The sequence below is a fragment of the Choloepus didactylus genome, chromosome 7, assembly GCF_015220235.1.
Source record: "Choloepus didactylus isolate mChoDid1 chromosome 7, mChoDid1.pri, whole genome shotgun sequence".
NCBI classification, from domain to species: domain Eukaryota; kingdom Metazoa; phylum Chordata; class Mammalia; order Pilosa; family Megalonychidae; genus Choloepus; species Choloepus didactylus.
The window spans coordinates 40,209,122-40,226,267 of record NC_051313.1 but is presented as its reverse complement, the minus strand read 5'-3'; the positions used below and the strand labels follow the sequence as shown (position 1 = coordinate 40,226,267).

At 34.6% G+C, this 17,146-nt stretch overlaps 2 protein-coding genes across 2 annotated transcripts in view; one reads left to right on the top strand and one right to left on the bottom strand.

The window, feature by feature from the left end:
- CDC40 (cell division cycle 40) overlaps positions 1-17,146 on the top strand; it is a 48,691-nt gene that overhangs the window by 29,236 nt on the left and 2,309 nt on the right. The window contains 9 exon segments of the mRNA XM_037842869.1: positions 566-640; positions 4,856-4,901; positions 6,948-7,049; positions 9,534-9,649; positions 9,919-9,970; positions 9,973-10,039; positions 14,144-14,220; positions 15,787-15,888; positions 15,891-15,930. Of these exon segments, the coding sequence (XP_037698797.1) occupies positions 566-640; positions 4,856-4,901; positions 6,948-7,049; positions 9,534-9,649; positions 9,919-9,970; positions 9,973-10,039; positions 14,144-14,220; positions 15,787-15,888; positions 15,891-15,930 (677 nt within the window).
- Positions 2,597-17,146, bottom strand: part of METTL24 (methyltransferase like 24) — a 124,523-nt gene continuing 109,973 nt past the window's right edge. Inside the window, exon 6 of the mRNA XM_037842867.1 lies at positions 2,597-3,119. Within this exon, the coding sequence (XP_037698795.1) occupies positions 3,015-3,119 (105 nt within the window). The 3' untranslated portion in view covers positions 2,597-3,014. The remainder of the gene's footprint in view (positions 3,120-17,146) is intronic.

The window sequence follows — 17,146 nt, the reverse complement described above, 5'->3', positions numbered from 1 at the left end:
TGTCCTGTCCCCTTATTGCAACCCAGGCCTTTTCCCATAAGTCTGTCACAATCTGCTTCCTCTTGGATACCAAGTCAATAAGTAATGTACTGGTACTAGCACCAGATCTCCTGCTTAGTGTCAGAATTGTGCCTTGACTTTTGAGATTATCACACACTTTTGAGGATTAGATGCTCCATGGTTTTTAAACTGATGCAGAAACAAGACGTGTGAAAACGTTTGGTGTTGAAACTCATTGTCTTTTGCACTGTTCTGACGGTTTCTAGTTTTTTGCAAAGAGTTATCTAATCTGTTGAAGGGCCAAGTGAAGAAGCAACTTGTTTGACTCAGGATTCCCTCAACTGAGGAAGGCAATATTAAAGATTTAAAAAAAAAAAAAACTCTTCAAAAGCTTGTGTCAAGAAGAGCTGCTCTTGGAATACTAATGAAGGTTATTTTAGGGCATGATTTTTGGAATGAAGAAAAATTGTAAATTAGGTTGCTTAAAAATGTACTGTCTTTTCCTTACATTCACTTTTAGCTGATATTAGAATGTCTCATTGATAACTCTAATACCTTTTTATAGGGCGTCAGTGCAGTCAGATTGTTTCCTCTCTCCGGCCATTTATTGCTGTCTTGTTCTATGGACTGTAAAATTAAGGTGAGTTTTCATAACAGCGTAGGAGTGCTGCTAAGCTAGTGCCCCTGGTTAAATCTAACTTGTGAATTATAAATAAATTTGGATTTTTTTAGACAATTAGAAGCTGATTATTTTCTGTTAGGTCCTGTGAATGCAGCCATTTATGAACTGGTTCCAAACATGTAGTTTCAACTATAGTCCAGTTGACTAGGTTTTTTAGAATGTAATTCATTCACTTTGGCATTAGACACATAAATTTATATTTAATCACTAGCAATATATTATTATAGAGGTTTTAGATATGTAACTGAGTTCACTTGCTCCTCCGAACCCTGAGATAGAGGGCATGTGATAAAAATCCCGTTTTTGGAGAGTAAATAACTGAATATCAGGGTATTCAGTTGTTTGTTTTTTTGTTTGTTTTGTCCAAGGACATAGTACTTACTAAGAGACAGAGCCTGACTTAGGAGCCAGGTCTTCTGACTTCTGGTCCAGGGCTTCCTGCCTTCTCTTTCAGCATCCTTTTAAAATGATGGATAAAGGTTTAGTTAGTTTCTGACTCCGTATGCCAGAATGTAGACAGTGGTTTTCAAACTGTTGCTGCAGAGTCCTGCAGTTCCACAGAGGTAGCTCAGAACTGCCATGATTGGGGGGACATTCAACCAGAGCAGCTCTGCTTTTATCCATTTTGTATAAAAAATTTGCAGGTATGATTTTTTTTTCTTTTACGTTTTAGTACTTTTAATCCAATATTTATTTGAACATACATTACTCAAAATTAGATTTAAAAAATGAAATAAACATATTGCTACAGCACAAGTACAAAGGATGTTAAAAATTGAGGTATGATTTTATTTGCAAAAAAAATTCCACTTTTTTAAAAATTTGTAAACCATAGATGTTGAAAAAATGTAAAGAAACCAGAAGCAACAATCATGATGTGGTATTAAGTGTCAGCTGTTTCTTCTCCTAGTTACTTTTGTTTTCATTTATTTTTCTGGTGTAAAAAAGAACCTTTAACTTCATTTATGTTACTTTGAACATTTGAATCTACATGTTTGGAACCAGTTTATAAATGGCTGTATTCATAGGTCCTAAAAGAAAATTTGGACATAATGCCTGCATTTAGTCTCTTTTCCTGCCACCCATTCCAGCTATTAGTCTGGCCAAATTTGGGGCTTTAAGAGCTTTGGGTCAAAAGTCTTGAAATCTTTGCAACATACTGAACAAAGAGTATGTTCTCTGTTTCATTGATACATTTTAAAGTTAATGGCTTTCTAATTCTTGTTGAGTTTCTTATTTTTGTAATATTATAAAAGTATGCATTATTTTGACATTTGCTGCTTTGAATTTTTTGTTTTGTTTTAATGATTAATATTTGTATTAAAATCAGTTATCTGTAAATGATTTGAAATGTTATTGTTCCTAAAGATTAGTTGTTCTCTTTTCTTTTTATAGCATGAGAACAAATATATGTGATATAGATTTAAATATTCATTTTCATAAAAATAATTTTGGAGAAAAGTTTAATTTTCTATAATAATATAAATTATCTTACAAGAGTATAGTTTCTTAAATGTTATGTGTGATTATCCAATTATGCTATCATGTGTTTTAAATTAGCTTCTTTCCCAACTAAATCATTTTCTTTTTTTTTTAGATCACTGAAATTTTACGACATTTTACAACACAAATTATGTGTTTTGTTTTTTTTTTGTCATTCCATTTTCATGTTAAAGTTTATTTCAGTTTAGTCATTCTGTTACATCTATTGCATTAGATTAGTAGTGAACTTTCGTATCTTAAAAAGTTGATTTTTAATAAAGGTGGTAGAAGAAAATGTTAGGCCATTTAAAAGAGATTGTATTTGGTTGGTTGGTTGGTTGGTTGGTTGGTTGGTTGGTTGGTTGAAGTGATAAATGAGAAAAGAATCATGGTCTGAATACAAACTCATCAAACTATATAAACAGGTTTATTACATATGTGCACAGATATAACAGCAAAGATCATCCTAATGTTGTTTGTAATAGCAAAAAAAGAAAATTGGAAACAATCTAAACCCATTCAGAATTGATAGTGCAGAAGTATGTATTGACCTGGAAAGGTATTTTTATACATCAATGAATAAAACATAATCCCAATTTTTTATAAAAAGAAAAATGGAATGTGTATATGTTTGTCATTATTTATAAATCTACAAGAATATATTTCAAAACATCAGAGCTTATTTTATGTGGCATAATTATCTGTGATTTTTGTTTTTTTTTTTTTCTAAACTAGTATGAATTACTTGAGTTAGTGTTTAAAGTTTAAATAGAATGAGTTTTGCTAGCTTCCTAAAAGCAATCCTTTTCTGTAATCACTGTTCTCTCTTTAACTATCTACTTATAACACTTTATCCAGAAGAATTATTGCCTTCTCTGTTTCTCCTTTTTTTGTTGTTTTTAGTTCTTTTCCTTATGCCTGCAGCTGATTGATTTTCCATTTCTCTTCCACACTCCTGAAATTAAAAAATCACATCAAAACTCAGCATTCCCAGATAATAACCCTCATCATTTTAGTAATTTATACCACATTTCATGGGACCTGAGTAAATCTGGCATATGAACCAACATGCTAGTATTACTTCAAGTATCAATTCTACTCATTTTGTAATTCATTCTTTTTCTTTTCACTGTGTGTACCAAGACACCTAGTAGCAGAAATGCTCCCAGCCCCTCCTCCCACTTATTATAGTCTTGGGAAGTGCCACCTTTAGCTGCTTCTCAGCTGTAGGGTATGTGGTAGAAAAAACTCAGTGGCCAATACATGTCAACTTGAATATGGGGAAAGCCTTTTTAAAAATCTTAAATCTGAAAGAATGTTCTTATCTTTTTTGTGTCTTCTCTGTGTCTGGATCATTACAATGGATCTCATAAATATCAACCCTCTGGTGCTCTTGGGTATTGGAAAGTTAAACCATTAAAATTTTATGCTTTTAAATAATTAATGGATATTAACAATGCATAATGGCAGCTTCTTTTGATGAGAGCGGCCATTTAGACATTTGTCTCTAGTAGCTTAAAATGACAAGTCAATAGTTTGGAGTAAAAACCCTTATTACTTTTAACTTTTCTTTATGCAAACTGTGTTAATTGAGATTATGGTCTTTTTGACCAAAAAAAAAAAACCTCGAATTCAAGTTAGTTCACTTCTACAGGTACCTATTATTTGCAGAGAACTAAGGATAAAAAATTATGAAGATACTGTCCCCATCCTTTTGGATGATCATTTCATTATGATGGAAATGATCATTATAGAGGTGGGCACAAGGTATTGTGGTTTCAAAGAGGATGACTGAGGACAAATAGGAATGTTAACTAAGAAAAGGGGGTAGAAGGAGGTGTGGGATATGGAATAGAGTATGTTTGAGATGAGGGAATAGTATGAATCAGCATGGTGTATCCTGAACAGTTCTGTGGTTGCTGGAACCTAAATCTGAGAGACACAGAATGACTGCAGTCATGGCCAAGGGACCAGGTCTTTGAGGTCATCTCCTGGGTGCTACAGGAACTGAGACTTGACCTTGTTGGCACTGGGCGGCCATGGAATGCTTTATATTTTTTGAGCATTAACAACATTGTAGAGGATTAGATTTAAGACTGGCAAGATTAAAGTTATTTTTGAAGCTATTTTATTAATTCACTCTAGATATGATGAGAATTATGATAAGCCTGTTACATTTTAGTCTAGATCATTATTTTCAAACAGCTTCTATAATACTTATTTCAGAAAAGTTAAAAAAAATCTTTGTCAGAATGCTGTGTATATGGCAGTTCTAATATTTAATTCTTTTAAAAGTAGTTCATATTATTTCAATCATAGAAACTTTTCATCATAGAAAATACATAAAATACAGAAAAGAACAAAAGAACAATAAGAAAAAAAATCACATTTATTAACTCCATCTTTAGTTAAGTTCTCTTGTCAGTGTACCTTTCAGTACCAGATTTCAAAGTTTAGTTTCTAAGTGTGTGTGTGTGTGTGTGTGTGTGTGTGTAGTCCAAATAGTGTAACACCTAAATTGGCAGCATTAAGCAATATGTTTAATGATGTATAATGCCCTTGATTAAATCCCTTGTACAAACACAGGTGTGCACACGCACAGCTGGCATGTGACTATTACTGATTGAAGTTGTCACTTTACCGGAGTCTAATATGCAATTTAATATTTCCATGTGTTGTTTTTTTCCCCAGCTATGGGAGGTTTATGGAGACCGGCGCTGTCTGCGAACATTTATTGGTAATTCTCTTCTCTCTGGTTTTAAATCTGTTTGGGAAGACTTTTTTTAACTAAGATAACATTACTGACAGTAATTTCCCTACATTGATATGAAGGATAGTCTTCATGGACTTGAGCTGAGTCTTTAAGGGTGAGTAGGGCCCCCCAAGTAGGCAAAGAAAGGGAACTAGGAAGAGAGAGCAGCAGACACAAAAGCAAAGTGGTAGGAGAAAGGATGATGCTTTGAGGGAACCACCGTATGGCAGAATTGCCAGAATATAGGCTATGGTGAGAGATGAAGGTGGAGAAAATTAATAGAAGGGGACCAGAGCTTTGGAGGACCTTGTGTGCCAGTAGTAAGGAGTTTAAACCATCATTAGAACAGGAAAGCAACATGATGAGATTTTAAGTTTACAAACATCACAGTGGTGATATGGAGGATGAATTTGGGGAGCAAGCCTGGAGGCGGGGAAATAAAGTACAAGGTTACATTGGTCTGGATTAGAGCTGGTGAGAGCCTAATCAAACCAAAGCAGTAGAGATACAGAGGAAGGGAACGATTAAAAGTTAAAATCAGTGGAATTTAGTAAAGGAATGTGAGGGATAAGAGCAAGGCAGGAATCTAGGATTACACCAAGGTGGTTGGATGAATGCTGATTCCATTCACCAAGGTAGGGAACATAAGAGGATGAGGTTTTAGACTCACTGAATTTGAGCTGCCTTTGGGATGGAAATACTGAGGTGAAAATGTCTAGTAAGCAATCAGATAGCCAGGTGTCGAGCTTTAAAGAGAGGTTGGGAATTGGCAGCTAAAGCACAGTAAAGGATGAGATTGAGAGAACTCCTTGAAGGAAAGAAGGCCAAAGAGAGGAGGGCCTTGTAAGACCTGCCTTTTTGGTAGAAAATAGTTCATTTTTTATGTGTCAGATTTCTTGTGAAGGCTAGTTATTGCTTCCAAATTTAACTCTACCACATTGAAACTCTATTTTTGTGAATCTCAGTGGCTCTAATTTTAGATTAAAATAGGAGTCCATTTTGCAGTGCCTTGTTATGATTTTATGGCCTCACTACACAAATAAATACTACCCAAGGTGCTGCAGCACCCCAAAGGAAGTCTTCTGTACAGGGGAATAAAATGTCTCCTGCAGATAAAGTGGATTTACTCCCCATCTGTCTTTTCCTGCACCAGCAGACTGTATTTCAGTGGGGTACTGAGGAAGATAATAGCAGCTCTTACTGGGACTCCTGCTTGATGAGAGTTCATAGGTGGTGGAGGTTCAGGGCTGCTGCATATAGTTAACATTCTGTGCCATGCACATTTTGCACAACTGTATGTGGCAGGCAGTCTTGGTCATGGTGTGGGGGTAGTGAAAGATAGGAAAGTTTCTGCTTTCATTTAGCCACATTTTATTTGTCTCTGTAACTTTCAAAAGAGTTTATTGCTCCAGCAAAATTGATTTCCTAGTAAAGTGTAATCAGCAGTTTAAAATTTATTTATTGGCAAAATGCCATCTTAAAACAAAATAGAAGCTAATGTTAGTTTTCAAGAAGGCTTTGTCTCTGAAATTCTGAATCAGTTTCTGTGAAAGTTGGTAATGTGATCACAAAAATATGCAATTATTGAACAGGAGCTACAATTTCCTGCAGTTTAGGTTTAGGTCACTTTGTTTTCACTTCTAGTTTGGTGAGCCATCTGAGAGTGAACCTTCAAAATGTCAGCTGTTTCTTCTTTTTCAATGGCAATAATTGGCCTGTTATGTTTCCATAAATTCTTGGATGTTTAATCATCAGTTGTGTGTACCACCTATTAAGAGATTGCCTTGACAAACTTAAAAAAAAAAAAAAAGTTGGCTCTTTTCCCTCAATTCTGACCTAATTGTTATGCATCAGAATCACCTGGGGGTGGGGGGTACCCACATTCCCAAGCACACACATCACTATACTTCCAGTGGTTTTGGTGCACAGCTTGGCTTGAGAACCACTGTTTAATGCTATTTGTCTTACGGTGTTTATGTTTTAAGAGAAGATACTTCATCTCCCTTCCATTTCTATTGTCTCTGCCCTTAGGTCACGGTAAAGCTGTTAGGGACATCTGCTTCAATACTGCAGGAACACAGTTCCTCAGTGCAGCCTATGACAGGTATCTGAAACTCTGGGACACTGAGACAGGTAAGAGCCCATTTATACTAACACTAAGTTATATTTATCTTGTACGTTAGCATTAATGAAACACTGTGAATGGTCTTCGCTGGCAAAATGGTACCTTCTCTAACTGCTGATTCTCATACCATTGACTGTTAGCTGATATCAAAAAATATGTTTGTAGAGTTGAAACTCGGCTATGTAAGTAGCTCTGTCACTATGAAACTTTGTTTTCACCACATACAGTTTACAAAGGAACATACTGATAGACAAGCAAATTTGAAATTTTCCATAGATTATCTAATTGATCTTTTTGTTACCCTGCATCACCTAGCACAATAAATTGTGATAAACAGAATTAAATTTTTTTATCTTCATTTTATTGAGATATATTCACATACCACGCAGTCATATAAAACAAATCGTACATTCAATTGTTCACAGTACCATTACATAGTGGTACATTCATCACCTAAATCAATCCCTGACACCTTCATTAGCACACACACAAAAATAACAAGAATAATAATTAAAGTGAAAAAGAGCAATTGAAGTAAAAAAGAACACTGGGTACCTTTGTCTGTTTGTTTGTTTGTTTCCTTCCCCTATTTTTCTACTCATCCATCCATAAACTAGACAAAGTGGAGTGTGGTCCTTATGGCTTTCCCAAACCCATTGTCACCCCTCATAAGCTACATTTTTATGCAATTGTCTTCAAGATTCATGGGTTCTGGGTTGTATTTTGATAGTTTCAGGTAGCCACCACCAGCTACCCCAATTCTTTAGAACCTAAAAAGGGTTGTCTAAATTGTGCATAAGAGTGCCCACCAGAGTGACCTCTCGGCTCCTTTTGGAATCTCTCTGCCACTGAAGCTTATTTCATTTCCTTTCACATCCCCCTTTTGGTCAAGAAGATGTTCTCCGTCCCACGATGCCAGGTCTACATTCCTCCCCAGGAGTCATATTCCACGTTGCCAGGGAGATTCACTCCCCTGGGTGTCTGATCCCACGTAGGGGAGAGGGCAGTGATTTCACCTTTCAAGTTGGCTTAGCTAGAGAGAGAAGGCCACATCTGAGCAACAAAGAGGCATTCGGGAGGAGGCTCTTAGGCACAATTATAGGGAGGCCTAGCCTCTCCTTTACAGCAACCGTCTTCCCAAGGGTAAACCTATGGTAGAGGGCTCAACCCATCAAACCACCAGTCCCCTATGTCTGTGGTCATGTTAGCAACCATCGAGGTGGGGTAGGCCAATACCCCTGCATTCTCCACAGGCTCCTCAAGGGGGCACTACATATTTTTTTCCTTGTTTTTTTTTTTTTTTTTTTAGTATTAAATTTAATTGCTCAAATTGATTAAAATGTAGTGCTAAACCTTCATGGGCCATTTGGTTTTGTGTAGCCACAGCCATATTAATTGCATAGGTACCTTGTAGCTAATATAATATATAATTAGAAAACTTTCATCTTACTTTTAAGGGTAATGGTAATAGCTTATCTTTATTGAATACTTACCCTTTACCGAGCACGCTAAGCATTTATATGCAGTATCTCATTCAACCCTTAAAATATTCTCTATGAGATAAGTAATGTTGTAACATTAAAGATGAAGAAGCTGAAGCATAAAGAGGTTATCTTCCAGGGTCACATAGCTAGTAAGTGGCAGAGATGAGTTTCAAACCAAGGGTTTTCTGATGCTACAGGCTATGCTCTTTCCTCTTCAGCAGTGGTTCTCAAATCTGGTGCACATTGTAATCACCAGGAGAGCTTTTAAAAATTACTGATGTCTGGGGGTCCCACCTCCAGAGATTCTTGTGTAATTGGTTTGGCATGTGGCCTAGGTGATTTACCCCAGTAGCCTAGTTTAAGAAAAAAGTTGGGAAAAAAAACCACTTCACAGGTTTTTTTTAAAAAATCGAAATATAATATACATAGAGCAATGTATATAAAGTGCATAAATCTTCAGTGATTTTTTTTTCAACATATATAATGTACCTGTGTAACTAATACCAAAATCAAGATGTAGAATACTAACAGCACTCTTTGTGGGGTTCTCAGACCCTTTCCCAGTCTGTGCCTATGTCCAGTAACCACTGTTCTGCCTTCTGTCATCATGGTTTCATTTTGCCTGTTCTTGAACTTCCTATAAATAGAATCATTTCATAGGTACTCTTACGTTTCTAGCTTCTTTCCTTCAACATAATATCTGTGAGATTCAACTATGTGGCTGCTTGTACCAGTAATTTGTACTTTTTTATTACTTGTAGTATTCCATTGTACAAATGGGATATACTATCACTTATCTGTTCTGCAATTGATGGTACAGATTTACTTTTGAAAAAAATGTTTTTAATCATTAAAGTCTGTGAAAAGAACAATGTAGATTACAGTAAAGAGCAAGCAGACTGCCCTTCGTTAAAATTTTTATGCATATGATCCCTAGATCTTAATCCCAATGTCCTCTTTAAGTGGTCAAATTTATTTTACCTTCTTAACTTGGGTATTTGGTTTTAGGACAGTGTGTATCAAGATTTACAAACCGAAAAGTACCCTACTGTGTAAAATTTAATCCTGATGAAGATAAGCAAAATCTCTTTGTGGCTGGGATGTCTGATAAAAAGATTGTGCAAGTAAGTCTTTTCACAGTATTTTTACTCAGATTCCTGAGCTTTATGTATGTTGTAACAGCGGATGGGATAAAGAATGTTAACTAGATTAATATTTGCTACTTTTATGGACGGCTGCTCTTTTAGCTCTTTAAGAATATTTGTAGATATATTATGTCAGAGATCTTTTTCCCTTTCTACTTGCCAGAATTATGATCTTTGTTGGTTTCCATAATCTGTTCCACTTCTATCTTCAGCTTTTCTCTTGTTTGATATGTAGTGGACATTCGAAGTGGAGAAGAATTGTGCAGGAATATGATCGGCATTTGGGAGCTGTCAACACCATTGTTTTGTTGATGAGAATAGGAGATTTGTAAGCACATCTGATGATAAAAGCCTAAGAGTTTGGGCATGGTAAGTTTCCATCAGTAGGAAATCTTGATTTATTTATATAAGCAAGGAATTTAAAAAGGTGTAGACAAAACAAAGCCTTATAATAAACAATCATTTGAATATTTTCCCAACTGTGATCTCTGACTTGTCATTCAACCACTTTAACTAGTTAAGTATCTGCAATAAGGAAATAAAATTTTTAACGTGCTACACTTTACAGTCTTTGGATAGTTTATCCAAAGGAGATATATATTTTGAGCCATTTTTCTTGCAGTTGGTATAGGTTTATACTTTGCTTTCTTCTTATATTTTTTTATTAAGTATCTTATACATCTTTGCAAAATGAATGGAGAGAAGTTGGGGCCAAAATGTATAGACTATATTGGTTATTCTAGGGATTGAACATCATAAGATTCTGGACTTAGAACCAACCCAAAGAAATATTGATAATCTCTTAATTTTTAAAATGTCTGCTTTATAATTATTCCACACTGAAAATTGCTGTGTATTATCACCTTGTGTTCTGCCTAATGGTAGAAAACCATGTTTTACTTGTAGAAAATAAACAGAATATGTTGACTAATTTGGCTTTTCCTAGAGAAAAAAACGCTTTCTAAACTAAGAAATACTAGCTTCATTACGTATCATAGTTCATAATTTATAATTTAGTCGCAAAGAGGTGCATTGTAATCTTTTTGTTAAAATGAATGTTTGGATGTAATCCAACTTGTTTCCATGGTCAGTTTTTGAAGCACAGCTCAACCATGATTATAATCTCACAGGGACTCAAAAGTGTTCTTCCCAATCCCAACAGTTAATCTTTGTGAAGAAGTGGGAAGCACAGTGTAAGGGCAGATGAGTAATAAAATAAAGACAAAAAATATATATAAATAATAGGGGGGATTAGGCATGTGGGATTTTTTGGAGGTTGTTTTTTATTTATTTTTTCTTTATTTTGGAGTAGTGAAAATGTTCTAAAATTGATTGTGACGATGAATGCACAACTGTATGATGATACTGTGAGCCACTGATTGTATCATTTGGATGAATTATATGGTGTGTGAATATCTCTCAATAAAACTGCATTCAAGAAAACAAACAAACGAAAAGAAGTGGGAAGCAAACCATGGCCAACTGAGTCCCTTTGAGGAGCTGAGCCAGTCCCTGCTATATTTTAACACCAGTACACCCCTCCAAATTGACCCCAATTAACGGAGGAGAATGACTATACTTCATATATAGTCTTAACATATAGCATCATTCCTAAAGTCCATGATTTAAAACTACTTTATAATTAAGATCTTTCTTGCTTCAGAAATGATGTCCCATGCAGAGAATATGATGTGGACACCAAGATTTATATGAGCCTCATTGGATCATTTGCGTAATACTCTGGAGATTAAATATACATATACCTATTTTGTTTTATATACTGTAACAGTTTGGTTATACTTAAACTTTCAAATATTTCTACTTTCAGATAATATTTCAACTCTAGTTTGAAATGCAGAATGATAATGATATAAAAGAAATTGGTAAATATTTAAATCCTATACCAAATATAGGACTTAAGAACACTTGTATATGTTTTCTAAATTAAAGCATTAGTCAGCAAAGTACTATGATTAAATTAAGAGATGATATTAGTGTGTTTCTTTTTTTCCCTCTCAGATCTTAAGAAATACTCCTCCTAAAAAAATCATGATATTGTTTCATATTAGATGAAACAGTAAATATCCTTTGTATTCCAGTTCAATCCTCACTTCTGTGAGTCTTCCTGACCCACCCTCAGCTGAGGATAGATAGGCATGTCTACATTATCATCCCTCACTGCCCTTTGCTTCCCACAGCTTTTAGCATACTTTAAGTGCCTGTTGTTATCCTCATTGTATAGATGAGGAAATTAAGATAGGTTAAATAATTTTCCTAAGGTTACCTAGAACATGAAAGGGCCAGAATTCCAATTTGAATCACACTGATTCCAAAGCTTGAGTTCTTGGTGGTATGGATAGTTAAATGAACGGACGGACTTGTGGGGAGAGAAACTAATTTGTATGCAGTTTGATTAGTCAGAAAGCAATAAAATTCAAGATCAGTCTTGCTACAAAAAAAGAGTAGGAATCAAAACCAACTCAGGATCCCTGGAAGAGTGTTTCACTGCATTCCCCCGTCCTTAAGAGCAATTAGTAGTGATCCTGGCAGCTTCATGGGAGAGGAAAGGAGGCCCTGACTTCCCAGAGTGAGAGCTGACTCCAGCAGTAGGAAAATGGTAAGCACTGGAGCATTCAGACAAGAGGTATTAGCCAAACTTTTACGTCATACACCAGCTTAGAGTAGCCTAGTAATGCAAGAAAACCAACCAGTGGAATCTTGGTTTTCTTAAACAGTATTATCCAAACTCTGGCTATGCATAGGTCTGTAGGAGAATAAGAGATTATAATTAGATAGCAACCTGTGATACTCTAATCAGCTAAATTCATGAAATATCTAGACATTTTTTCTCCTGAAGGAGTTTATTTGGTTAAAATATTTTTAAAAGAAAATTTTACAAAGATTGAACTACTATATCTTTTGTCCTTAAGACCTCATAGGGTTTTGGTGGTTTTGGTGGTGAATTAATTTCCAAACTAAAGATTATTTGTAAAATATGTGTTACTAGCTTATTACACTGAAATACAGCATTTAATTAGAAAGTAGTGTTGTGTTTATTAAATATAACCATGTCTTGCAGACATTTTCACTAGAAATAATGACATCCAAAGGGTAGTTCAGATTTGTTTCTTGTCCTAGAGCTCATTATACCAAGAGTCCTTGAAGTAAGAGGTCTATTAGCATTTTTTGTTTGTTTTAGTAAAACTTTGATTAATAAGAACCCATATTATGGTTAATTTAATTTAGAAATGCTCTTACGTTTTAATCCATATTATAAAACTATTAGCCATTAATGATAAACATGAGGAAGGGAAAACAATTGAACCTTTTTCACATGAAGGCTCTTTCATTATATTGGGACCATTCTGAATGTTGGTACTGATTGGTACCTTACAGGTATAAAGAGTTGGATACTTGACAAATGATATTATTCCCCAGGTTATACCTGAATAATTTTCCCCTTCCACCAAGACCCTGATAGAAGTTCTAATCATTTGCTTCTTCTGGATGGATGTATAGATGGATAGAGAAAATCCTTACGTAAAGGCAAATTATTATTATTATCATTGCCAGTCTCCAGTTAATCACAGTATCGGAACTAAAATCATAGTTTGAAATTGAAATTGCTGCTTCATATTTTCTGTTACTCATCAGATTACATTTCCCAAACAAAATATTTCTGGTCTCGTGAAAAGCAACAAGACCAAAAATCCTTTTGGAATTACGAATTACTAAAGTATTTTTATCATGGAGAATATTAAAAATGAAAATGTTCTAGATTTAGATGATTAGTTTTGGATTTTTGTTGCTTTTGTTTTATCTTTTATATCATTCATGAGTTGATTTTTTGTTTGTTTGTTTTTTTGAATGCTTTTTCTCCTGTACCAAACACATTTGAAATACTTTACATTTTAAACTGAAAATAGAAGATGTCCAAGTACAAAGCATTTAATCTTTTGGCCTTGGTCATTATTTCTGGGGGGGGTTAGATCAGCTCACAAATCCCTGTACAGCTTTGCCTTGCCATCTTCTTGCATTGCTGAAGGCTTTTTTAGCACTATCACCTACACTAGTTAAAGTTGACCAGCAGCTAAAATAAGAATACTTCCTGTAGGCTTGTCTCAGACATCTTGGTTCTGCCCACCATGGTACATTTTTTAGTCCATTATTAAAGAACTTACAGTAACATATTTTTTTAACATAAAGGTCATAGTTCAAATCAGTTAGAAAATAAATCACTGACACCATCATAATTATCATGGAAAGTCTTTAGTAAAGTAAAAGGCTTATCATAAGCATATGGTGTGTCATTTTGCGATTTTTCTTTTTCTAGGAAGTCTCATGGAAGGTCTTTTAAATATATAATTTCAACAGTTGTGCTTCTATTTGGATGTTTTCCCTTTGTTTCACAGATAATTATTCTAAGGTGCTTTTTAAAACTACTTACTCTGATATGCTATTTTTAATTTTTAGGGATATCCCTGTGGATTTCAAGTACATAGCAGAACCCAGTATGCACTCAATGCCTGCAGTGACTTTGTCTCCAAATGGTTAGTTAATACATAGAATGTGTTTTCAAATGAGCTTCTAAGACACGGTGTAATTTCTGTATTCAAAGAACCTTAGCCATTCCATTCTTTACTGTCTCAGTGCCAGGCTTGCGTGAGGACATATTTTCAATATTAGAAATAATCACTGGTTCCTATGAGTCACCTCACCCACTCTTGTTTTGTCTTTTTTTTTTAATAAAATAAAAAGTGATTTACAGCTAACATCCGCTGAGCATCTAAGAATTTCCTTCTGAGAATCTAGTTGTTTTTTCATAATTCTTCCAGCAGAATTATGTTCAAAAACTCATTTAATGATTTATTGTGAGTTTTGTTTTTCCTTTCAGGGGATGGAAAATTGAGGTCTGATTTCCCATAATGGGAGTATCTTAGCAATTCACTATAAAAGATTTTCTCAGGCAAAAGTAAAAAAGATAAATCTGTGTCATAGTGTGTCCCATTCAATAATCCATTGCCTTTTAAGAACAAGGTAATTTGTGCTGCAGATATACTGACAGTATACTGATATAATTACAGCTCTTAAATGAGGGTATTAAATGGAAGATCTGATATTTGGGGAACATCTTCATCCAAGCCTTGATTAACTCACAATTAATTAACTTGATTAACTTGAGTTAATCATCTACTGAAGATTTAGAGCAAGGAAGAGGAGGCAAGGACAGGTTTGCTCTTCCATCAGGGCATCTGCCACAGGCAAATTGGTGATCACTGTCAAATGTGCTATGATTTTTATGAGGAAAGAGCAACCCAACTGGGTCCTAACTTGATATTCACTGTTAGGAATATTCTTTATTTTTTATTTACTGTGTATGTACATGTGTATAGTATTGTAATCAGTCTTTCACAAGCATTGTGTCTGTCTTGAACAAGGCTGTTGACCCGCTCAGACTGTGATCATTAGTCTGACCATCCCCTTAATAATAATTTTTACAAATATTATAAGATACAAATGGATCCTGCAGTTTAGGCTGTGGGGGCTTTGGTGAACTCTGTTGCTTTTATCTTCATGGCCTTTGAAAAACAGTTACTTTTAATTTTTTAATCATATCTTTTTATTGTACAGTTTTATTTAATAATCCTAGGTTTTCTTAAAAGTTAAATATTTCCTTTTTCCATAATGAACAAACATAGGTCTCTCCTTCCCTATAGTTCTGTTGTTTATACTTACCACAAATTAATTTATTTTCATAAGATTTTAGTTTAGTTCTGTTAAGCTTCAACTTGGAATTTCTGTATTGCTGTTTTTAACCAAAAAAAAAAAGAAAGAAAGAAAGAAAGAAAGAAAAAAGAAAGGAAAGATTTTATGATGCCCAATAAAATAAAATTTTATGAGCAAAATCCATTACTTTGTATAAATACATATTTTTTACCAATGAGACATAGTTATAACACTTTACAGGTTGTATGGTAAATGTATTTCCTATTATTACTATTATAAAGTAGCTGGGAAAAAAAGAATACTGACAGTGAACATTTAAAATATAAAATTGAAAGTATTTTTAAATTTTTCTGGCATTCTCTAAAATGTCTCATTTATTGAATTTACAGGGAAATGGCTAGCATGCCAATCAATGGACAACCAAATCTTAATTTTTGGAGCACAGAACAGATTTAGATTAAATAAGAAAAAAATTTTTAAAGGTCATATGGTAGAGGATATGCTTGTCAGGTGGACTTTTCACCAGACATGAGGTAAGTTTGAGTCTCTTAATCTACCCTTTATATTCAAATACGATGACATAAGCTTACTGTTATACAAGTAATAATAACACTTTACAAATAGTTTTCATTATATAATTGTAAGAGAAATCTGCAAGCTGCCAAAATGCCAAAAGGGCAGAAACAAGGCATAAAATTTTGATTATTTTTTAAGTTCTTTTTCAGTGTATCTCCTTATTTTGTTTAGCCCTTTGTCTTTTATCCACAAATAAATCCCTGTCTATATGACCACGTTCTTTTCTCTCTGCTTTTCAAAACAAGACTAGGCAGTGGCAGAGAGATTCCAAAACGAGCCGAGAGATCACGCTGGTGGGCACTCTTACGCACACTTTAGACAACCCTTTTTAGGTTCTAAAGAATTGGGGTAGCTGGTGGTGGATACCTGAAACTATCAAACTACAACCCAGAACCCATGAATCTCGAAGACAGTTGTATAAAAATGTAGCTTATGAGGGGTGACAATGGGATTGGGAAAGCCATAAGGACCAAACTCCACTTTGTCTAGTTTATGGATGGATGTGTAGAAAAGTAGGGGAAGGAAACAAACAGACAAAGGTACCCAGTGTTCTTTTTACTTCAATTGCTCTTTTTTCACTCTAATTATATTTCTTGTTATTTTTGTGTGTGTGCTAATGAAGGTGTCAGGGATTGATTTAGGTGATGAATGTACCACTATGTAATGGTACTGTAAACAATCGAAAGTACAATTTGTTTTGTATGACTGCTTGGTATGTGAATATATCTCAATAAAATGATGATTAAAAAAAAAAAAAAAACAAGACTAGGAAGACTAATCACTGTATTGCTGAGACTGCATGAGCACCAGAGAATTCTGTATTGCAGTATTGAAGTTAATAGATTACTACAGCTTGTCTGTACTAAAGCCTCAAATCCAGCATTTTCTAGGTCACACTGAATTTGTGGAGCCTAACATCTTTCTAAAGAGTACAACTTGGCATTCATTCCCTTATTCTTAGCTAAAATATATAGGTACAAGTAATTCAGAAATCCTTGGACCTCATATGCTTAGCTTGGTATTTGGGCCTTAAGAGTGCTACCTCTGGGCCAGTCTTAGACATTATTTGGAAGATGTTAGAGCCAAAAATTAATTATGAAGATGGAAGAGTCTACTACCATAGAATGGGTCTAAATGTGTCATTATATATATGAATTTGGTTCCCTTCCACTG